General features: G+C 42.4%; 1 protein-coding gene across 5 annotated transcripts in view; it reads left to right on the top strand.

Annotated features, from left to right (window-relative positions):
* RFX4 (regulatory factor X4) overlaps window positions 1-25259 on the top strand; it is a 161101-nt gene that overhangs the window by 16925 nt on the left and 118917 nt on the right. For all 5 annotated transcript variants that reach the window (XM_072742486.1, XM_026010932.2, XM_072742487.1 and 2 more), the window contains exon 2: window positions 10529-10615. In XM_072742486.1, coding sequence (XP_072598587.1) covers window positions 10529-10615 — 87 coding nt within the window. The remainder of the gene's footprint in view (window positions 1-10528; window positions 10616-25259) is intronic.

The raw sequence follows: 25259 nt of genomic DNA, 5'->3' as shown, positions 1-25259 counted from the left end.
TCAGGGGTTAAGGAAGAACAGTGCTGCTTGGTGGTCGGAGTGAGGCCGCCTTCTGTTCACATCAGCCTTCCTTGGAGACTCTCATAGATTGTCATCATCAGGTGAGTCTCATGGTGGCCTTCTGAAGCAGGAATTCTTAATTGACCGATGTGAAAACTAAGGCATATCTATAGTGGGAGTTGGGGGGAGGGTTATTTTTTTAAAGGAATATATTAGAATTGGGAAAGACATGAAAACACTGCTCAGATTTTTTTTTAAGATTTTATTTATTTATTTATTTTGAGAGAGAGAGACAGAGAACATGAAGGGGGGGGCGGGGGTAGTGGAGGGGGAGGGAGAGGAAGAGGGGAGAGTCCTAAGCAGACTCTGCACTGAGTGCAGAGACCGAGATGTGGCTCGATCTCATGACCCTGAGATTGTGACCTGAGCCGAAATCAAGAGTTGGGCATTCAATCGAATGAACCACCCAGGCCCAGGCTCCCCCTCTGCTTAGATTTTTAAGAAGGAGAAGAAAAGTAAAAAGGCAAACTGGTGAGGATTTTTTTAGCAAGTACTGCAAGGAGAGTGAGTGAGGCTATGGGCTGGGAATCTCGTCACCGAGAGTAAAGGGTTAAATTGAAGAAAGTAGTAAATCCTGTCCCAATCCTTGCAGAGACAGGCCCAGGCCATAGGGTGTTGAGCAGATGGTCAGTGGGCTGATGTGTCAGTATACGTGGCATCTGAGCACCCTGGCCCCTGGTTGCGATGAGCACCATCAGCTACAGGTACAAAGATGACCCAGCAGGTACACCCTGAGGCCCGGGAGTGGGAATAACTGTGCACCAAGCCATTCCTACTCCTCCTTGTCCTGGCCACACATCTGTGTAAAGCACACCTTCCCCATCTGCAGTGCTGTGATTAAATGAGATAATTCATGCAAATGGCTAAGAGCACAGCACTGATGCTCCAAGAGTGAGCTACAGTGATGTTGGTGAAGATGGTGGGAGGTCACATTCTAGGAGATGTTATTGCTGTCACCTCAGACTCCCCTTCTCACACTGTGACTGAGACCCCAGCAGATGAGGAAGAGATGTGGGGACATGGGGACACTGGTGTCCGGGATCAGCTAGAATAGTGGATATACTTAGGTGGAAAGAGGGCAGAGTTCTTATCTTTTCTCATCAGACTGCCTCTGTTCTAAGCTTCTCAGACTTACTTAGAGTCCTGCAGTGGCCTCCTACCAGGGGGATCGTTAAGTCCCCAGTATGCCTGGAACAATCCTAGTTTACATCCGTGGTCCTGGAAAAATTACTAATAATGTAGCTTTTTCATCTCAGAAGTTTGGGTGATAATCATGTGGTCTCTCCTGCTTCCCTGTCTCTCCCCCTCCGAGATTGTGTTTAGCAGCACCAGATGGAGCTGCCTACACAACAGTTTTTGTTTTTTAAAGATTTATTTATTTTAAGGAAGAGTGCATGCACATGTGCAGGGAGGAAGGGCAGAAGGAGAGGGAGAGAATCTCAAGTAGACTCCCCACTGAACATGAGCTAACCCGACTTGGCTCTCAATCTCATGACCTTGAGCTCATGACCTTAGTGGAAACCAAGAGTCAGATTCTCAACCAACTGAGCCACCCAGGTGCCCCAAGGATGGTTTTGCTTATACTCACAAACCTTTAGAGGTTCCCAATTACCTACTGAATAAAATTCAGGTTCCTTAACTTAGGCTGCTTGTCAGTTTATATTTTTTTAAGATTTATTTATTTATTCATGAGAGAGAGAGAGAGAGGCAGAGACACAGGCAGAAGGAGAAGTAGGCTCCATGCAGGGAGCCCAACGTGGGACTCCATCCCAGGTTTCCAGGATCCCACCCTGTGCCAAAGGTCATGCTAAACCGCTGAGCCACCGGCGCTGCCCTTGCTTGTCAGTTTCTTGAATGCATCACTCTTTGGCCAGCTTCAGGGCCTTTGCACATGATGTTCCTTCTGCCAGGAACACTCCTCCGTCCCCATTTACCTGGGGATGATGCCTTCTGAGCCTCTAGCTGTCAGTTTAATGCCACCCCCTCCGAGAAGCATCCCTGACTCACAGATTAGATACAACTCCCTTTTTTCTTCTTTTCTGGCTCTCTTGGGAATCACATCTCTGTTATTTAACAGCTGATGCTCACACTAAACCCTAAACCTCCCCTGATAACAGAAACCATGCCTGCCTGGTTACTCCTCTGCCCCCATGGTGCAGCACAGTGCATGATACTCCCCAAATACCTGATCAACAAGTAGTGGGGTGAATGAACGCACAGTCCCTAGTAGGCTCGGCTTTCTGAGCCAGTGCAGTTCATGTCACATGCTTCAGGTCTTTCGACAGCTGCCTAGTACATTTGAGACAAGTGTGTGGTTCTTACTATGGCCAGCAAGTGCCTACACGCTTTTGGCCCTTTGCACCCCTGGCTTCGTTTCCTGCTGCTCTCACCCATCCTCCCTCTCCCCCACTACACTGGTTTTCAAGCTCACTCGCACCTCAGGCCTGTGCCCTTGGGCCAACATCACCTCCTCCAATAGGTTCTCAGTGTCCTGTTACCAAAAACAGCACCCTGTCTCTCTTTATCCCACTCCACGGCTTCGTCTGCTTCCTAACACTCCTTGTGCTCTGAAGTCCTTTTGCTTGTTTCTGCCTGTCTCCACCCCGAATACAAGCTCCCTGGGAGCAGGGACCTTGTCTGCCATATTCAGCCCTGGAACCTCAGTGCCTGGCAAACAGTTGGCACTAAAGCAATGTTTGGTGAGCAGGAGCAGGGTGGGGTGGCCCCTTGCAGGCGGGCGGGGGAGGGGGGCCTTCCTGGAACCCAGCGGCCCCTGAGGCAGGGCCTGTGGAGTTGCCATGGCAACCCACTGACCTGTGGCCCCCCCCCCCAGAAGCCACTGCTGCCCACCTACCTCCAGTGCCCAGACTTTCCACGTGGTCCTGCGTGTCGCAGCTGTGGGGAGCCCAGGTCACAGGGAAAGCGGGGCCGAGAGAGCAAATGATGAAGAGGAGATCCTGCCCTGGTGCTGGGGGAGACAGGAGCAGGCCTTGTTGGCGTGGTTCCACTGGTAATGGCGGGGGCCGGGGGAGGGGAGAGCGGGGGTGCTCCGGCTCCTCCAGGACCTGGGGCCTGGACCTCCCCTGGTGGCTGTGGGTGAGATATGTCAACTTTTTGACGTAGCATTTCTAAAGCTGTGAGTTCCTGAAATAGGCCCTGCCTGGGGCCCTGAAAGACTGTTGACAGGAGGAGTGTGAGTAACGCCTTCCCTGAAAACCCGGTGACTGTAAGGCAGGCAGCACTTCCTCAGGTGTTGCATAAGCCAAGGACTCCCTGTTCTCCGCCAGTTCCCCAGGACCAGAGCCCGCGTCCCCCCCCCCCCCCCACGGCCCCACGGCTGGCTCCCAGCTGCCTGCAGGCACCCTGCTCCTCACCGACTCTCCCACCCCATCCCCGTCCCTCCTCTGGTCGCTGGTCAGTGGGCTCACCCCCTTTCCCAGAACCCACTTTGGGCCTTTGTCGGGATGCAGCCCCCCTGCCTTCCTCCTCTGGCGCCCCCCCCACCAGCCCTTTAAGCTGCAGCTGAAATGCGGCCTCCTCTAGGCAGGGCCCGGGGCACCTGGTCACAATGACCGAGGGCAGCCCGCAGGCCCCCAGCTAGCTGGCTGCGCCTCCCCAGCATCTCTGAGTCTCCGGTTCCTCCTCAAGAATCAGAATTTTTCAAGTCTGTTTCAGAGTTGCTGGGCGGAGCAGAGGGGAGGCATGTGAAGCAGGGTGACTGGTGTGGGGAAGAAGCTCACCAAATGCAGGGCGCGGCCATTAGCACCGTCCTCAGCACTCGGCTGGGAGCTCGTGGTGGGCAGAGACCACGCTTTCCTGTCTGTCCGTGGCCCACAAAGCCAAGTGTGCTAAGTGCCTCCCTTGTATTATTTCAGTTAACCTTGGGAGAACCAAGAAGGTAGGGCTTTGGGGGGGTTCAGGGATCATCCTGCTGTTGCACAGCTAGTAAGTGACAGGGCTGGATTTGAAATCCAGTTGTTCTGACTCCAAACCCCACATCCCTCCTGTCCTGTCTCTGTCTTCTCTTTCATCTTGTTCTGTCTCTCCCTTGATCACTCCATCAGTGCTGGGCCTTCTTGCCATCCCTTCACCCATGATCACCGACCTCCCATGACCCCACCTCAGGACCTTGGCATCTGTGGTCTGCTCTCTGTGGACCTTTGAAGGCCTTACGCCCTCACTGCACTCAATCTCTGCTCAAATGCTGCTACTTCGCAGAGGCCTTCCTGGGGGAGGATCCCTCCTCCCTTATCCTATTCTCTCATCCTACTTTACTTCCTCACAACCTACCACCGTCAGCCATGAGCCTGACACTGTGCCAGGCTCCTGGGGACTAAGCATGGCAAAGATGGACAAGGCTGTTTGAACTTACATTTTTTTAAAAGATTTTATTTATTTATTCATGAGAGACAGAGAGAGAGAGAGAGAGAGAGAGAGAGAGAGAGGCAGAGACACAGGCAGAGGGAGAAGCAGGCTCCACACAGGGAGCCTGATGTGGGACTCAATCCCGGGATTCCAGGATCATGCCCTAGGCCAAAGGCAGGCGCTAAACCACTGAGCCACCCAGATGTCCCTATAAGTTACATTTTTTAAGGTGGAGGAAATAAATAATAAAAGAAGCATAAATAAACAAACAAGATATCTCAGATCCTGAGGCTCTGGTCCATCAGAGATATCTTGCTGTAATATATTGGCCCCCTGTTAAAATGTACTCGTTGTCTCTTCTGTTGCAACTTCACATTGAGGGCACTTGATAATGATTTGCAAAATGAATGAATGGATGGATGGATTGCCTGAGAATAGCCTGGTCTGTGCCCAGTGTGACATGGCAAGCAGAATAAGCATGGGCTTTAGAGATGGAAGATCTGGTCTTGAATTCTGACTTGAATCCCTCTGATTGTGTGACCTTGGCCAAGCCACTGCCATGGTCTGGACCCCAGTTTCCTTATGTTTAAAGGGGGATGAGTTTCTGTCTCATAATGTGAGCTCAAATCAGGCTCTTGTGTCAATGTGCCTTGTGGACGTCAAAGATTACCTGGCTTTGGACAGTTGTCTTGGTTGGTTCCTCCTGCCTGATTAATACGTATTCTTTTTTAAAAAAGATTTTATTGGGATCCCTGGGTGGCGCAGCGGTTTAGCGCCTTCCTTTGGCCCAGGGCGCGATCCTGGAGACCCGGGATTGAATCCCACGTCGGGCTCCCGGTGCATGGAGCCTGCTTCTCCCTCTGCCTGTGTCTCTGCCTCTCTCTCTCTCTCACTCTCTGTGTGTGACTATCATAAAAAAAAAAAAAGATTTTACTTATTTATTTGACAGAGAGAGAAAGCACAAGCAGGGAGAGCAGGGATAGGGAGAAGCAGACTCCCTGCTGAGAAGGGAGCCTCATGTGGAACTCCATCCCAGGACCCTGAGATCATGACCTGAGCCAAAGGCAGATGCTTAACCGACTGAGTCACCCAGGTGCTCCTGATTGATACACATTCCTGACAACTGCTCTGAGCCCTAAACATGTCCCTGGTGCAGTTACTTCCTGGTGGTTCTTTGCTGCTGCAAAACCCAATCTAAAGTGGGGAGGCATGAAGATCTGCCTCTGAAGGGTAGGGGTTAAACTCCTCGGAAAGTGAAAATCCAGAAGGCATGATTGGCATCCTCCTTTCTGCCCATGATCCCAGATGAGTCAGGTGAAGTGATGCTTTGCAGCCCAGGAGCTGACACTCCCAGCTGTCAGTACACCCTGTTAGGAACTTAGAGCAAGCCTGATTCTTACTAGAAGATCAGGTAATTTATTTTTATGGATCAAGAATGAAGCAATTGGGAGCAAGGAGTCAGCCAAGTGTGAGTTGAGCACTCCTTCTCCCGTGTCCCTGGACAGGGTGCTGATACTGCAGCTCTGCCTTGTATTAGAATTTTTGCTTCAAGCCTCAGTTTTCCTGTCTATTAATAGAGATATTAAAGCATACCACATGGTATTATTCTGAGATCCCTGTAATGTAAACCATATATGTGAAAATACCTTGTCTGGTACCTGGCATGCAGTAGGATCTTAATGTTATTTTTCAAAAAAAGTAATGCATTCAACAACACATATTTATTGTGCAACATCTACAGGGACAAGCATGGTGCCAGCTAATGGGTGCAAGATGGACAGGCAGGACAGGCTTCCTGCCCTCATGAGTTTGGGGAGTAGCATCTGCCTCGCTTTCTAGATGACAACTGCAGGGCAGAAGCCAGTCTTATCTGTGTCTATGTCACTCACAGCTTTTATCACAGCTCCTTTTCTCCAGAAGGCACAACATAGACATTGGTTGAGTTTTGCCTTCTTTACTTGGAAGATGACCTTTTAATGTATTATATACCATCTCGTGCCTTATGCGGTAAAAATAAGAAAAGATTAGGAAATTCTTTAGATGTGTGGACATGTCTACTTGTATGCTGTGCATTCTTTGATATCTTGTGTGTCAATAAGGTAAAATTTCTTGGGACCATACTAAGGAAAAACTTCATACCAGGTGCTAGTGAGAGTCAAAAGAAAGAATAACATGGACTTCATTCTTAAGATATTTAAGATCTAAGTGGAAGGCCTGCTATATGTAACAAAGGCTAGCAAAGAAATACATGAATGAATTTAGCAAAAATTGTAATATGTAAGTAGAGTTTTAGTGAAAGATTGAATGCCAGGCTGAATATGATCAATGTTACAGTATTGTCACTGTGCACTGGAGACCAAATAGGACATAGAGGGAAGAGAGCTCAGCCCACCCTCAGAGAGAGCATTTTGGTTAGGATCTAAGTCCAAAAAAAAAAAAAAAAAAAGGATCTAAGTCCAGATGGCAGTCCTGCCTCTTCTTACTAGCTGACTGACTTTGGAGAAGTCACCTGATCTTACTGAGCCTTAATTTCCTAATAGCACCTACCCCAAGCTTTATAAGGATTAAGTATGCTGGTATATGTCATGTGTTTGCATAATGCTTGGCCCATAAAGACCCAACGTATGGTGACCTTTATTATTTTTATTAAATCACATAAAAGTAAGTTAGACACAAGGAAGTTAGATGAACACAGCACTTTATTAAAAATTCAACATACCTGTTATTCTGGTTGGATAATTCTTGATCTTTGCAACCAAAATTCATTGTTTATAGTTTTAAAGTATATAAAGTTTACTGCAGGTGACCTAAACAGAGGCCTTCCAATCATATGGAGCAACCTGACCTAGGGGCATAAGTTGCAGATGCTGCTGTTGAGAGCCCCACTGGAGAAGAGGATGAAGGTCAGAGAGCACCTGTGGATGTGAGGCCTGTGCCCTGACGTCTCAGTTGCATCTATACAGTCTGGAATGTAAGGCCTTTGAATGCTCTGAGAACTAACTACAAATGTCCCGAGCAGCAGAGGTGATGGTTCTGCCATATTTGGCACTGCTAGGACCATGATCTGGACCCTCCAGAGTTTATCCTGGATGCCACATGTGCAGGTGGCTATGGTTAAGTAGAAGACAGTCAGATGCAGGGGAACTAGATGGCACAGAAGTGGGAACAACGCCCTCCAAGCAAGAGCTGAAATAAGTGGGATACTTTGACCAGAAAAATGGAGCCATGGTGCTTGGCCTTCTGATCTCTGCCATGTGCGTGAGCGATCACCCTTACTCTGTGTTGCCCCAGGAGAAGAGCTGGGTTGTGGGGTGGCTACAGGCATAGGCCAAGGGGCCAGAGAGACCTGAGTGGGTGCCATGGGTGGAGGAAAGGTTACATGATGAGATTTCTTCTCTCTTTCTTTCCTGGCACTTCTGGCCCTCTTCTCTCCCCTCATCACCCCACTCTCTCCTCTCTCTAGTGTTGGGTAATATGGGGGAGAGGCACAGCCATCTGGAAGGTCCTTCCTTGACTTGAGCTCTTGTGGGCTGGAGTCGCACCCTCTTGGCACTTGGTGTCCAGAGCCAGCTCCCCTCCAGAATGCTACCATGAGTACTTCAGAGAGTATGTCACCAATCACTGGGGCTTCTCACATCCAGGAATTGGCCCTTTTGAGGATTCCAATTTTAACAGGCCTCATCTTGGCACTGGCGAGTGGGTGACAGGGGGAATTATCCCTTAGTTCCCTGTGTCTGCTGAAAAACGTGTGTGTGTGTATGTGTGTGTGCAAGTGCACACATGTGCATGCCCAGACACGTGAGAGTAACTGGATGTGAATACCTAGCTCGGGAGGGCAGGGCTGGCCCAGAACAACAGCACTTGCTCTTGGTGCTGTGCTCTGGCGGAGGAAGGGGCTGTCGATTTCAGCAGCTGCCGTCCAAAACCAGCCACAGCGGTTGCCAAGGAAAACGTGCCAGAACTCAAGGGGATTAGAAGATCTGAGTTGGAGATATTCTGGAGAGTCCTGAAAAGAATTCTGGAGATTTGTACCCAGATGCATCTTTAGATGCGATGTGATGACAAACACCCACCTTGTGCCATCACAGCTCTGAAAAACCTCACAAGCCATTTGGTTTCTACATGGTGCAGTCGGTGTCTGGAAGGGGTGGCGTTTTAATGTTTTGCATTTCTCTGCTGCTCAGTGTTTCCTCAGAAATACCAGCTTTCCATTTCCTCTTAACAATCTGGCTCCCGTTCCTCCCCTTGGATATTTCCCCCTACTTATTTACAATTTAGGGAGCAGCTTTTAAAAGAGCAGTTTGTTGGGACATAAAATATAAAACAAAAACTGAGCATTTCTCCCTGCTGTTTGCGTTTGCTTCTTCCCCATCCCCCCAGCCTCCACACCGTGGCTCCCTTGCCAGTGTGGCTCCTTTTTTAGAATATGTCGCCTAAGGTGTTAACTTGTGATCTTGCCCTTGGCTCTTTGAATTACGAGGAGTCACATTACCTAATCTAAGCTTCAGTTGCTTTCTAGGAAAAAAATGGAGATTAAAATCTTTATTTCTGGGAGTTGTGGTCAGAATTTGATGGGATAATATAGGTAATATTAGACTAGGTGTTCAGTAAGTGCCAGCTTCTATATTATAGAGACAACAATGGGTGGGTGACTACACCGGGCAGAAGGACAAAGCCGTAGGTATAGTCAGCTCTGCTATAACACCACACAGGCATTCCTAAAAATCACTACGTTCTGCAAAACAGCACGATCAAGTCCACAGTTTACTAGAAAAATAAGGGGGTATAACACTCAAAACCTTTCAGTGCACATAAAAAATAGAATCTAATAAAAATGATGGCACAGTTTTGCATATGTTAATTAAATGTTCAAGAGGTGCAGAAATACAATAAATCTGGCACTTCATCTTGGAAAAGACCTGACATTTTGGACGAGGACGTCAGAAAGGCTGCCGCCTGTGAGTTATGGTGAAGCGGTAGAGCGCGGGTTGTCTGGGCAGGTGTAGTACTTCAGCTCACGGGAACAGGAGGAGCTGGTATGTGTCCGAGGCATGAGCACATGTGAATTTTGCATATTCATGGAGTTTGGTTCAGCTACACGTGGTTTTCTGCATTCGCCCGATGTTCCTTAGGGAAGAAGGGAAGTATTGAACATAAATACTTGAACATAAATAAACACAAAGAAGTTGAAGGAAGAAGAACATAAATAAGAAGTTGAACGTAAATAAACACAAAGTTTGCTCTCTGTTCAGATCGTTCCCTAATATATTACTTGCACTAGAACACATGCTTATTTTCAAAACAAGCATTAGAGTGGAACTGACTGATGTCGTTGAATGAATGAATGAATGAATGGTAGCTGGTCTACCCAATGGAATAATTATCATGCTACATTGTGGAAAGTGCTTTTGTAGACTTTGGAATTGGATTTCAAAAAACCAGTCTTTTGGATTTTAAAAGTACTACATAGCTATTGCATAGCTTTTAATATCTCCTCCCATAGTGGCTTTCAGGCTGTGCTCAGAAGGTCACTGGGCAAAGGGAGGTAAGCTACAAGAACCTCTGCCCTTCTCCGGGTTCATCCAGAACCCTCAGGGTTTTATCTGCTTTCCTTTTTGTTTTTGTTTGAATAAAGGGTTCTGCTGCTAATTTATAGATCTATGAACCACCACCAGTGATTTAGTTGACCAAACTTTGTTTTACAAATGACTTCTAAGGAACATCTCCTCTATGCAAAGAAAGATAACCCTCAGTTGGTACTACTGGGCTGTGAATACTCTAGAAGTAGTAGAATCTGACCAAGAAATACTCAAGTGGGCTTCAGTCACCATTTTGTCTCCAAACTACTCCGCAAAGGCTCATCAGCCGTGGTGCCTTGGGGGGGGGGGGGGGGCGGGGGGGCGGTAGGCGCATCCAGGGAAAATCCAGATCCACTCAGGGCAGGTATCAGACAAAAGCCAATGGGCAGTTGAATTGAATGTGTTTATTATGTTCATGTCTTTTCACGAACACCAATAGCAGTTCTGCAATTCTGTGATTTTCTTCCCTCTTTCTCTCTTTCTCTGTTTTTTGTTTGTTATTTTGTTTTTTTGTTTTTTTTTAGAGAGCTGGATTGAAAGATGTCTCAATGAAAGTGAAAACAAACGTTATTCCAGCCACACATCTCTGGGGAATGTTTCTAATGATGAAAGTAAGTGCTTGAAATTCATTTTTCCATCATGTCCTAAACACAGCCAGTGTCCTCATGGGAGGGATAGTGCTTCTTGAATATTCTCCTGGGGCAAGTCACCTGGAACAAGAGACTCTGAAGCCATTTATGGAATACACTACACCTTCCCTGGGATATTCTGCAATGGGGAATGCAGTGCAGTCAGGTAAACACGGAAACTGAGCCACAGCAAACACTTGCCCTTTACATGTTCATGTTGTCTGAGTCCCCGAACACCCCATTAGAGTGATGCTCCAGTTGGGCAAAGGTGGACCCTAAATGGGAAAGGCCATTCTCTGTGTCCTTGTAGATGCAAGATTAAATTGGCGTGTCATGGGATTGTTGTTTCAGGATCATGAATGTCTTTGCTCTTTGAAAGTAAAGATTCCTCCCAGCTCTTGGACTAGAGAATTGGGAGTTAACAGGAAAATATAAACTGCTGAGTTTATACCTTTCCCTGGGTTATGTCAGACTGGGTCTTCTGCGCACCTCATATTAAGAGAGAAGACTAACAGGGACTTGTATTTGCCCCCTAAACACTAAAGAAGGGACAGCTTATTGTAAATGTAATTTCCAGCAGGGACAGAGTGTCTCTCTCCCTTGGCTGGTTGGCTGGTAAAATTCATCTCCTTTGTGTGGTTTTCTCAAATCATGGGCCAGGGACCGCCTGCTCCATAAACCCCAGCAGTGTTTGCTGGACATGCCAAACAGCTTTCTTCCAGAGTTTCTTCTGGCACTGTTGTTCTGTCATCACAATTTTGCTTCATTTTATAAAATTGAGATAAATTGAACTTAATATTCATACATCTTATGTGGATCGTCTGATGAATAACTTTTTCTCTTTCATTTTGTATCTCCCTGTGTAACCACCACCCAGAAAAGAGACAGAGCATTTCTAGCACCCCGAGAGGTTCCCTGATGTCTCATTCCTGTTTATAATTTCTGGCCTGAATTTTATCACTATCATTTGGTTTTGCCTGTTTTTGGAACATTATGTAAATGGACTTATAGAGTCCGTATTCCTTTTGTACATAGCTCTTTTCACTCAATGTAATATCTGTGAGATGCATCCACACTGTTCTTTGTAGCAGTACTTTTTCATTGCTATATAGTATTGCATTGTGTGCATATACCGCAGTTTACACATCCATTTAAATGCTGATGGTACTTAAATTGTCTTAAGTTTTTAATTATTTCTTAGGCATCTCTGAGCATTCTTTGCCTTATTGTGCTAATATATATATAACATAAAATTGACCATTTTAACCATTTTAAGTGTACAATTTGGTGATGTTAAGTAAATCCACTTTGTTGTACAACCATCACCACCATCCATCTCCAAAACTTTTTTCATTTTCCCAAACTAAAACTCTAACAATAACTCCCCATTCTTCCCATCCCTGCCTCCCAGTCACTGGCAACTCCTATTCTACTGTCTATCTTTGTGAATTTGACTATATAAATGGAATCACATAGTATTTGTTTTCATGTAACTGGCTTATTTCACTTGGCATAATATCTTCAGGGTTCATCCATGCTGTAGCATGTAGCAGGAATTCCCTTCTTTTTAAAGGCTGGGTGACATTCCATTTTATGTGTATACTGCATTTTGTTTATCTGTTCATCCTTTGATAGACATTTGAGTTGTTTCCACCTTTTGGCTCCTGTGAATAAGGCTGCTGTGAACATGGGAGGACAAATATCTGTTCAAGTTCCTGCTTTCAGTTCTTTTGAGTATGTACCCAGGAGTGGAATTACTGGAACATATGGTAATACTATTTTAAATGTTTTGAGGAATCACCGTACCATATTCCTTATGGACCATTCTGCGTTCCCACCAGTAATACACAAGGGTTCTGGTAGCTCTACACTCTTGCCAGCACTTGTTATTTTCTGTGGGGTTTTTTTATTTTTTATTTTTTTGTGGGTGCAAGTTGTTTTTTTAAATTGAAATATAGCTAACACACAATTTGTTTCAGGTGTACGACATAGTGATTACACAACAATATACATTACAAAATGCTCACCATAGTTAAGGGTAATACCATTTGTCACCCTACCATCTGTATTCCCTACCATCTGTATACCATCTGTAATCCATACACTGTACTTTTCATCCCCACAACTTACTTATACCTGGAAGTTTACATCTCCCCCACCTACTTTAACTTTGTTCTACCTCCTCCCCTCTGGCAACCACAGTTTGTTCTCTGTATTTATGAGTCTGTTTCTATTTTTTGTTTGTTTTGTTTTGTTTTTTAGATTCTATGTATAAGTGAAATCATATGGCAGATGCAGATTTTAATGTTATCCCAGAATGATTTATTTTTTAATTTTTGATTATTTATTTATTTTAAAATTCAAATTTACTTAATTAACATATAGTGTATTATTAGTTTCAGAGGTAGAGTTCAGTGATTCATTAGTCTCATATAACAACCAGTGCTCATTACATCACATGCCCTCCTTAATGCCCATCACCCAGTCACCCCATCCTCCCTCCCCTCCAGCAACCCTGTTTGTTTCCCATGATTAAGAGTCTTTTATGATTTGTATCCCTCTCTGATTTCATCTTGTTTTGTTTTTCTGTCCCTTCCCCCCAAAATAATCCTGTTTTGTTTCTTAAATTCCACTAATGAGTGAGATCATATGATAATTGTCTTTCTCTGATTGACTTATTTTGCTTCCATCCTAATACATGTAAAGTGGCATCTCATGGTTCACATTGTATTTCCTTAGTGATTAGTGATGTTGAGCATCTTTTCATGTGTTTAGTCATCATTCATATATCTTCTTTGGAGAAATGTCTGTTCAAGTCTTTTTACTGATTTTTTGATTGAATTATTTGTTTTTTATTGAGTTCTTTGTATATTTTGCATGTAAACCCCTTATCAGATATATGGTTTGCAAATATTGTCTTCCATTCCATGGGTTGCCTTATACTCTGTTGGTTGTGTCTATTGATGCATAGAAATTCTTAATTTTGATGTAGCCCAGTGTATCTGTTTTTCTTTTGTTGCCTGTGCTTTGGTGTCATAGCCAAGAAATCGTTGTCAAGTCTAACACCAGGAAGCTCTTCCTGTATAAGAGTTTTATAGTTTTATCTCCCATGTTTAGGTCTTTGATCTATTTTGAGTTAATTTTTGTGTACAACATAAGGTAAGGGTCCAAATTCATTTTTTTGCATGTGAATATCCACTTTCCAGCACCATTTGTTGAAAAGATTATCTTTTCTTCATTGAACAGTCTCAACACCCTTGTTAAAATCATTTAACCAGATGTGAGAGTCTATTGCTGGTCTCCTTATTCTATTCTTTTGGTCTGTATATTGATCCTTAGGCCAGCACCACACTATTTTGATTACTGTAGCTTTGTGCTAAGCTGTGTATATGTGTGTATGTAAGTGTGTGATCTTGTCTACTTGCTCTGACCAGGCCTTCCAGGACTATGTTAAATAGAAGTGACAGAGGTCAGCATCCTTGTCTTATTTCTGATCTTAGAGGAAAAGCTTTCAGTCTTTCACCATTGAGTATGATGTTAGCTATGAGTTGTTCATATGGCCTTTCAATGTGTTGAGATAGTTTCCTTCTATTCCTATTTTATTGAATGTTTTTATCATGAAGGGATGTTAAATTTTGCCAAATGCTTTTTTTTTTTGGCATCCATTGAGATGATCATGTGGCTATACTTTTAGTATAGTGTACAATGTACACCAGTATACCAGTTAGTATAAGTGTTACATAGTATAGTGTACATTGTTTGATTTTCCTATGTTGAACCATCTTTGCATTCAAGGAATAAAAAAACACGCACCTGGTCATGTACCTGGTGTACAATCCTTTAACACACTGTCGAATTCTGTTTGCTAGTACTTTATTGAGGACTTTTGCATTAATATTCATGAGGGCTATCGATCTGGAGTTTTCTTTTCTTGTAATGTCTTTGTCTGGCCTTGGTACCAGAGTAATAATGCTGGCTTCATAGAATGAGTTGGGAAGTATTCCCTCCTCTTCTGTTTTTTGGAAGGATTGGTGAACATTCTTATAAATATCGCTTTTGTGATTTGCCTGTTCACCTCCTTTGCCTGTTGGTTTCTTCTTAAGTTGTGTTGTGTCCCTTTTCTTAATGATCTGTAAGGGTTATTTTTATATTCTTAGTAGGAGGCGTTTGTCAGCTAAAAGTATTGCAAACATTTCTCAGTTTGTAGTCTCCTTTTCATTCTCTTAGTGGTATCTTGTGGTGAACAGAAGTTCTTAATTCAAATAACACTCAGTTTATCAGTGTTTTCCTTTTGTAATAGGTGCCTTTTTTGTTTTGTATTAAGAAATCTTTGCCTACCTCTGGTTCATTAAGATATTTTTCATGTTATTATCTAAAAGTTTTATTATTTACCTTTTACTTTTATATCAGAGGACCATCTGGAATTTTTTGTATATGGTGTGAGGGAGGAGTCATAGTTCTTATTTTACTTTTAATTTTTGACTGATAGAGTACCTTTTGTTGGAAAGAATCCTTTACCTGTAAATCAGGAGCTCGTATACATGTGGATCTATGTCTTGACCTTTATTCTGAACCATTGACCTGTTTGTCTATTTTGGGGTCATAAGATTCTTTAAGATTGTTTTGGTTAATTTAAATTCCTAACATTTCCATACAGATTGTAGAATCAGCTTGTCAATAGTCCCTCAGGTATTTTGACTGGGATCACACTGAATGTGCAATCAATTTGGGAAGAATTCACATCTTACCAACGTCAAATTTCCTGTTAATGCAGAACATGAGAGACTCCTAACTCTGGGAAACAAACAAGGGGTGGTAGAAAGGGAAGTGGGTGGGGGGTGGGGGTGACTGGGTGACAGGCACTGAGGGGGCACTTGCTGGGATGAGCACTGGGTGTTATTCTATATGCTGGCAAATTGAACACCAATAACAAATTTAAAAATTTTTTTAAATTTTCCTGTCAGTGTATGTGGCCTCAGGCCTCCATGTATTAAATGGCCTTTAATTTCTCTCAGCAGCGTTTCATAAAATTTAGTGTAGAGGTTTTATGCATCTTTCATTAGATTTATTCCTAGGTAATCAATGTTTTTTAATGCTGTTGTAAGTAGCAGTATTTAAAATTTTTTCCTAATTGTTAGTTGCTAGCATATGAAAATACAGTTGATTTCTTAGATCATGACCATGTCCAACCACTTTGCTAAATTTGTTTTTTAATTATGAGTTTGCTTTTAAAAACACTTCCTGTGGACATAAGCATGTCACCTGAGAATAATGATAGTTTTCCATCTTCTTTTATAGTCTTTATATTATTTTTCTGTGCTTTAGAGACCTTTGTGCAATGCTGAGTTGAAGAGGTGATAGTAGACATCCTGTCCTGTCCCTGACCTAAGGAGAAAAAGGATTTTGTGTTCCACCACTGGATATCATGCTTATTATGAATTTTGTTTGCAGGTATTCATGATCAAATCTCTAGTTTGCTGAGAGACTTTTCCTGAATGTGTGTTGACCTTTATTAAATGTGTTTTCTGCATCTGTTGAGATGATTGTATGTTTCTCTCCTTTATTCTAGTAATGTGGTGAATTACATGGATTAAATTTTGAAAGTTAAGCCAATCTTGCATTCTTGGCATAAATGGCACTTGGCCAGAAGTATTATCTTTTTAATCTATTTCTGGGTTGGATTACTTGTTTCGTCTAGAATTTTGGTATCTATTATTTATAAGATTTTATTAGCTTCTGATTTTTCTTTCTTACAATGCCCTTCTCAGATTCTGGTGTCATACAGGCCTCCTAAAAAGAGGTGGGAAGTTTCTTCTTTCTCATTTCTTCTGAAGAGTTTGTGTAAGATTGGCATTACTTACTTCTTAAATGTTAAAAGAATTTAACATTTCCACTGGGTTTGACATTTTCTTTGAGGATTATTTTATTACTTGGTTTGTTAGCAATAATAGCAAACTGTTATTTTTAAGGGATTAATTTTGTCTAAAGTTTGAAATTTATTTATATAACATTGTTTAAACTTTCCTTTTCTTTTTCTCATCACACCCAGAATGATGTCTCCCTCTCATTTCTAATATTGACAATCTCTGTTTTCTGTTTTCCTAAATCACTTCTTCCAGAGTTTTTCAATTTTATTAGTCTTTTCAAAGATGCGACCTTTAGCCTTGTTTTTATCAACTGACATCTTTTCTCTATTTCATTTTCTCTGCTCCTCTTCTGTATCTTGCGTCCTTCCTTCTACTATCTTTGAGTTTAACTTTTTGTCTCTTTCTAGCTTTTGAGACAGTCTCTTAGATCATTGATTCTAACCTTTTCCATAATGGGCATTTAAGGTTACAAATTTTCCTCTAAGCACTGATTAAATGTATCCCATAATTTTTCTGATGCCCTACTTTCATTATCATTCACTTAAATGCATGTTCCAATTTCTATTGTGATTTCTCCTTTTTCTCCTGGTTTACTTGGAAATCCATTGCTTAGTTTTCCAAACATTTGGTTATTTTTGTTATTGGTTTCTATTATAATTCCATCTTGGTCAGAGAATGTATTCTGTACAACTTCAATATTTAAAATTGTCTAGACTTGCTTTTTGTCCTGACAGATGGTCTATTTTGGCAAATGCCCGTGTACACTTGTGAAGAATGTGTATTCAGCAGATATTGGATGAAGTCAGACAAGTTGTCAATGGAATATCATTTTTCATCTTCCTATTTCCAACTTTTCTGAATTAAGGTTTTTAATATGTGTTTTTAAAAATCCAGTCTGATCGTCTGTATCTTAAATTGTAATATTTACATCATTTGAATGTAATGCACTTAAATTAAATTAAATTACATTTTGGGGTTTAAAATCAACAAACTTACTTTAATTTTGATTTGTCCCATCTGTCTTTATTCCTTTATTCTTTCCCTTTTGCTTTTTTGGGAGAGATGATGCAGTTTAACAATTTTTCTTTGATGTTTTCCTCTGCTAACTTTAAAATGACATATTCTTTTCAGGTGGTCTTCTCATGTCCACCTCACATTACCCCTTCTCCCATTTCCAGCCCAGTCATGAACATGTTCACACTTTAGCCCCATTTACCTCTGTCCACCTTCTGTACTATTACCTTTATGCATTTTACTTCTACGTGTTTATTATTGTTGTTTTAAACAGTCAATATTTCTTTATATTTATCCACATATTTACCTTTTACAGGGCTTTTGATTTATGTCAGCAAGTCTGTGTTTCTACCTGGGATCAGCTTTACTTCAATCCAAATAAACTCTTTTGGTATTTTGTGTAGCGCAGTGCTGTGTAGTATAGAGCATGAAAATCATTTTTATTTTACCTGTATTTTTTGAAGGACATTTTTGCTGGATCTAGGATCCTAGGTTGGTAAGTTTTTTCCTGCTTTCAATGCTTTAAAGTTGTCATTCCATTGTCTTATTTTTACTCCTTTGAATGCAATGTGTCTTTTTGTCTCTGGCTGCCTTTAAGATTCTTTTCTTTGTGTTTAGTTTTCAGCACTTTGACTGCAAAGTATATAGTTAAGGTTTTCTTATACCTTTTCTTCTTGAGGTTTACTGAATTTCTTGAATCTGTGGATTGTTTTTCATCAAATTGGTAAAATTCTTGACTATTGTGTCTTCAAATATTTTTTCTCCCCCATTTTCTCTTACCTGCTTCTCGGACTTCAGTTATGTGAATACTAGACCTTTTGACTGTACCTCCTGTGTTTCTTATGCTCTGCTCTGATTTGTCCATGTTTCTTTCTTTATACCTCAATTTGGTGTTGTCTGTTGACTTCCCTTTCAGTTCTCAAATCTAATTTTCTGGGGATCCCTGGGTGGCTCAGTGGTTCAGCGCCTGCCTTTGGCCCAGGGCATGATCCTGGAGTCCCAGGATCGAGTCCCGCTTTGGGGTCCTGCATGGAGCCTGCTTCTCCCTCTGCCTGTGTCTCTGCCTCTCTCTCTCTCTTTCTCTCTCTCTCTGTGTGTGTATGTGTGTGTCTATCATGAATAAATAAATAAAATATTTTAAAAAATTAAAAAAATCTAATTTTCTGCTATATCCAGACTAATATTAAGCCTATACAAATGATCTAAATTTCGGACACTGTATTCTGTCTTCTACGGTAGATGTCCATTTGATTTTTCTTTTTTCCCCAAATCTCAGTTGATATTCCCCATTTTCATCTGGTTTGTCCATCATTTCCTCTATTTTGACCATCTTTTTCTCTGTCTTCTTAACCATATTGACCATGGTTTTGTTTCATGGCCTTTTGGCTAAGATCAAGTGTAAAGTCCTGGTAACTATAACTTAACTATAATGTTTGAGTCATCTCTGGATTAATGTCTATGACCTGATTTTTTCTTTGGATTTCAGGGTTTTGGTCCTGTTTTTCAGGATGCCTTATAGTTTTTGATTTGATGCTGATATTAGGGATGTAAAGTTAGAGAGTCTTTGGGTGAATTATGTTAACTTCCTCTGAAGGGTGTTAAATTTTTTTCCAGCAGGCTGATTAGAGAACCAACAGGTCTCTTCAATCGTGTCAAGTCTTGGTGAAGTCTGATCTGTTTTAGTCTTGTCTGTGCTACTAGGATGCAGTTTTTACTCCTAACTCAGAGCCTTCCTGGGTCCACAGCTAAAAGCTCTGGGTGCTGACCAACTTCCTTTACCTGATCCGGCTTGAACTCCAACCTTTGACTCCCCCACTAATCAGTGGTTAGTTGATCAGTTCTTCAGACTCTAAGTTGATGTTTTCTCCTTGGGTTTTTGGTTTCTTACTCTCTGCACGAGTGAGTAAACTAAAGATTTGAGGGAAATTCTAACACAGGTGAGTATGTTTCCTTCTCTGTGACTCTTCTCTCTGGAACAGTGCTCCTTAGGTCTGAGTCACTTGTCATCTTCAACTCTGACTTCAGCTCAACCATACTCTTTGCTTGGGTTCTGTTTCCCAGTGAGGCAGTTGAGAAGCATCCCCAGGGAAAATTTAGGGTGAAGTGGAGGGCACATCCTGTGCTTCCTTTCTCTCAAGGCCTGTGGCTCCTCTAATCCTACCTGCATTGATTGCCCTCTGATGTCTTCAAATAGATGTCCTAGCTTTTACAGTTGTTTCAGTGAACGTACTAATCCACTGCAAGCGATCTCACCGTGGGGAGACTAAGAGTCTGGTTATCACCGATGTTAGGGAAATTTAGACTTGAATTGGTAAAGTGACTTTCTAAGATTGCTCAGAGAGTCAGTGCCAGTGCCAGGTCTAGAGTGGGGGCTACCTGACTCCTATCTGGATAAAAGAACAAAGAAGTGGCTGTCCACATGTTGTTTTTGTTTTTAAAACACAAAAGTTACATTTAAAAATATATCCCCTGGCTGTGAGTCAGTCATGTATGTGTATTTTTGGAAAATCCAGGAAAAAATATATGAGGAAGAAAAGTAATTGCCTCTAATCTTACCATCCAGAGGCAACCACTCCTGATACCCTTCTGGTCTTTCTTCTTCAGTATATATTGTTAAGAAAACTTATATATATATATATATATATATATATGTTTATAGTGACAGGTATATATGGCTGTCATCTACTAAGCCACAAGTGCTCTAATTCCATGACCCCATTCAAATCTCACAGTGGTCTTAGGATGCCTCTTATAATGAGCCTCATCTTACATATTTGAACACTGAGGCTCGAAGGGATTAAGTAATTCACGCAATGTATGTGGCTAGTAAGTGGTAGAGCTAAGATTTGAACCCTGGTCTGTCCATCTGCCTTTGAACATTAGTCATTTAGTCTTTGCAGACTAAAGACTTTTCTGTCTCTCAGAAGGCAGTACTTCAAAGACCTGCCATTGAGGATTTTATAACTTGTCCATAGGAATACCAAGACCAGAGCTAAGAGTGCTCATCACCCATCTTCAGTAGCTGATGAGCATACCAGTACTTGTCTGTGCCTTGTTATGTCTTCTGCTTAGAAGCTCCATGAGGACAGGAATGCTGTGGGGTTCTCTATTGTAATCCCAGGGCCTGGTACATAGAGGGGGCTCATGAAGTGGTTGAAATTTTTTAAAATATGAGGAAGAACCCATCAGATTTAGTATTTTAAAAATGCTTTGGATTGTAAGGAGGCTGACAGTGGTTTAAACAATGTAGATATTTATTATCTTATTTAACTAAAAGATGGGAGGTAAGATTCCAGCTCAGCATCATCCAGGACTCAAACTCTATGTGTCTTTATAAGTCTTTCCAGATTGTTGGCTTTTGTCCTCATGTTCATATCTCATGGTCACAAAATAGCTGCTTTAAATAATAGGCATCAGGTCCACATTTAAGACAGGTGGATGGAGAAAGGGGAAGTGCCAGTTAGCTTTCCTCTTATGTGTCTTACTCTTACCAGAAAACAACAAACTCTTTCCTAGGAGCTCCCAGTAGACTTTTTTCTTTTTTTAACAATGTTTGTGTTGAGAATGCTATCCTTTGTAGCTTGAAAGGAAGGATAGGTGACTGAATATTTGCCAAAATAATATTAAAAAAATGAATTACTCTTAATGGTTGCACAGCCTCAGGCCAGATCCAGCCCACCTCCTGTCTTATACAGCCCAGAGTCTAAGATGCTTTCATTTCTGTTTTATTTTTAATTGTTAAAGAGTAGAGGAAAAAAATGAAGACTATGTGACAGGCATCATCTATGGCCCCTGAAAGCCTAAAAATGTTACCATCTGGCTCTTTACAGAAAAAGTTTGCCAGCCCCTGGCTTGGACAAGTAAGGATTTTCCTCTAGGGCTGTCCCTTCATTGCCCTGAATAAATCTGGGTTTTACTAGCAAGCAGGAAAAAAATGAAAAATTGGCTATTTGAGTGGCTAGCAAAAGGGTCTCCTAGAGCTTATGTCTGAACCAGGCGAAGAAGGTAGAAATGCCTTCCCAGAGTGATGTGAGAGACATTAACATCCCACCTGCTGAGAAAGATTTCTCCCAGTGGCCTGAGTAATGGCTTGACATTAGCACCAGGGGTCCTGGTTAAGTGAAATGGAGTGGGATAATAATCCATTTATTATTTTAGAATTTAAAAACTGAGGCTCAGAGAAGTTATTTGCTCAAAATCATTACTCTTAGGTAATGCTAGAGTCATTAACTGCTACCCACGTCTTCTGATTTCTATGTAGTCCTCTTCCTATTATGCCATTTTTAGCAGCTTAGAAGACAGGGATTTAATTGAGCAACAAGAGCTTCAGTGAGCATGAGGATATGGGACCTGAGATATCTTAATGGAACGTAGTTGAGAAGAATAACCTGGATCAGTGAGGTCAAGCCTTAAATGCCTGATGAGAGAAGATCTGCACAGGAGTGGATGAGTTATTTACCATAATTCAGCTCTCATAAATGCCCATTTCCAATCTGAACAAATTGCATTTTCTCTCAAGCATTATTAGTGGGTTTTTACGTTTCTGATGACATACTCACCAACATAGAGGGAGACTTTGAATGTAAAGCATCGTCAGGTCAGGACTGTTTAGAGCATCGTGTCCAGTGAGATGAGCCAAGCAGCACGGATTGAGAAGAATTGTATGGGTGGAATAGAAGTTCCTGCAGAAGATTCCCTGAGCACTTACTACATACAGGACTATGTAGATAATCCCAAGTTATACAAGGAAGGAAAATGCAGAGTGTCAGTATTAAATTAGAAACTGAAGTAAATATTATTCAGTATTCACTAATACATTGACTATCATAATAACATATTTATTCAATACTAAATACATTCAGCATCAGACAGTATGCTAGGCATGATCACAACTACAATTTCCTTTAATCCTTAGGGAGGGAGGTATTTCTACAGGCAGATGAGGAAACAGATTCAGAGGTTGTGGGACTTACTCAGTGTCATAGCAAGTAGGTGGCAGAGTTAAGACCCAAAATTAGCGCGGTCTGATTTTACAGCTTTCTCTCTTCCTACCACATGAATAGCCTGTTTTGTGGATCTGTGCTCTCCAGGAATTTTTAATCTAAAAGGGAAGCTCAGGCCCACTCTTGAATAATAATATGAGGCTGTATGTAATCGATTCCATTTGAATGAGGCAAGGTGTTCTATCTTGGCTCACCAAGTGTGCTTCTGGGCTCCAGCAAACTTCACTGGAAGCTTGTTGGAAATACTTGTTAGAATCTCAGGCCTACTCCAGACCCACTGGAACATGCTTTGCATCTTAACACTACCCCCAGGTGATTAGAATGCATGTTAAAGTTGGGAAAAGTCACAGGTTGGAAGGTGACTAGGGAAGCATCTTGGAGGAGATGGCATTTGTGTTGGGCCTCAGAGAATCCATGTGGTCGGTCCCTTTAAGTGGTGATGGTTGAGGGCTTTTTTTTTGTGGCAGAAAGCCACAAAAAAAGATTTTGAGCTTGGAGAGGTTGTTGACTTGAGAGAGTTTGAAAGATCGTGGGACACCAGGCTGGGGAGGTGAGTTTGGGCCATATTATTGAGGAACTTAAATTCTAAATACAGGGTTTGGAATCTAATAGCTAAGATGCCTCTGAGGGAGGTGGGTGGAGGAGTGACAAATCAAAGTGGCATTTTCAGAAGGTTAACATGGAGATTATTCCATGCAGATGGATTAAAGCCAGGACACTTTGGAGGCTTCCACCTAGTCCAGGCTCAAGGGGATGAGGCTATAGTGCAGGGAGATGGATTAATGGGATGGAAAGGATTGGAGAGATGAGAATAGGTCCCCATGGCAGGAAGCCAGTGGGATTCCTTTGGGATTCCTGTTGGCCTTCTTGCAAAATAGAACAAGTTCAGTTCAATGTGACCCAGATGTACCCAAATCCCCTACCCTTCAGGTCACTATTCCCTCACCATCTAATTCAGTGACTCCAGCGTCTATCTTGTATACTACATGGAGTCCAGTGTCTGCCCTTTACTCGCAAGGGTTACTGACTGTGTGTGTTGGGGAGCAGGGTGGAGGTGTGGGAAGGGGCTCCTATTTCTCCAAAGACAGTCCACTGTGTGTCCTGTTCCCTACCCTCTTTGGAGGTTCCTTCCTGGCCATTCAGTCTTGCCTGCCTCACTCAACGTGCAGCCCTCACCAGCACATCATGACTGTTACCGACTGTCCGGTGGTGATGGAGGATTCATACAGCACAAGGCAGGGGAAAACTGGCATTAGTGGCATGGTGGCATACAATTGGGGTTGCAGCAGGTCACGGTTTCATGTAACTCATCACTATCCTATTAAAATCTCCTCACATTGCAGGGCTGTATGGTACCTCTCTCACCCCTCTCTGCTCACTTGGCCTGTCAATTTATTATCTGGTTTGAGATCTTGTAACTTCCTAAGATGGCTTTTAAAGAAGGGGCAGTGTAACTAAACTTTATCATATTCCCACCAAGTTGTGGACAAAGCCCCCTGCCAATAGCAGAAAGGCATTCTGACAAGTCCCAGAGCAAGAGCAAGGGTACAGGCAGAGTGAGGAGTCCCGGGAGCTGGGGGGGGGGGGGGGGGGATGGCGTTCACAGGGAGTCCTCCCATGGTGACTTTTAACACTCTGATGGCCCTCATGGGGTGTCTGCTGCAGTGTTCATCCTAGCTGGGAAGCAAAGTGCAAGATTGCTGGCGGCTGATGAGGCCACGGTTTAAGACAACCCCCAGACTCCTCCCTTTCCTCAGCCAACCACTCTGGCATCACAGGCTCCCCTTCCTGTCCTCCTTCCTGTCTGTCTGTCCTCTCCTCCCGCTGTCACCTGTGCTTGGAGCACACTGCCAGGGCCCCTCTGTACTTCTGCTTAGTCCCTCCATGGGCTGTAACTACCTGAGGGCAGGGGAGCATGCTTAATTGTGTCACAGACTATAATAGGGCCTGGTACATAATGTGCGCAGAGTGTTTGTTACGTAAATGGATGTTAGAACAGCAAAATACTGTAAAGTCACTCCAGGTTTTGAGTATTCATAATTTGTTTGCAGTTTCTGGCATTCCAGGACCACTTAACCCTACGAATAGATACTTCCTTCAGATGCTCCCTCCCTAATAGAGAAGTTTTTAATTTGTCCACACTTAGAGTACTTCATATGTTCCAAAATTAAAATGTAAAATGCCTTAAAGGTATTCCTTGAGAAACCTTGGTCCCACCCCTATCTTCCCACCCCTCTGCTCCCTAGAGGTGCATGCTTTTATTTGTTTATTGTGTATTCCTCCAGTATTTTGTTTCTTTATGCAAATAAAAATTCCAACATATGTTCTTTTTGGGGGCACTTTTTAATATTTATTTATTTACTTATTTATTTATTTATTTATTTATTTAGATTTTCATTAGTGTATTTGGCAAATCTCACAAATAGCATGCATAATACATCAGTATATAGCTCTCATGTCTTAAATCCTAATATAGGTAATTTTTATTTTTTTGTATATTTTTTATTGGAGTTCGATTTACCAACATACAGTAGAACACCCAGTTTTTTTTTTTAAAGATTTTATTTTTAAGTAATCTCTATGAAACCCAACGTGGGGCCTGAACCCACAAGCCAGGGCCAAGAGTTGCATGTTCCAGCGACTGAGCCAGCCAGGCACCCCGTTTTTTTGCCACTTTCTAACCTAGAAAAAGAGAGCAGCTCATATGCATTTTGCTGTGGCTTGCTTTTTTCACTTAATAAG

Source organism: Vulpes vulpes, chromosome 16, assembly GCF_048418805.1.
Source record: "Vulpes vulpes isolate BD-2025 chromosome 16, VulVul3, whole genome shotgun sequence".
In the NCBI taxonomy this organism is placed as follows: domain Eukaryota; kingdom Metazoa; phylum Chordata; class Mammalia; order Carnivora; family Canidae; genus Vulpes; species Vulpes vulpes.
This window is presented reverse-complemented; position numbering and strand designations above follow the sequence as displayed.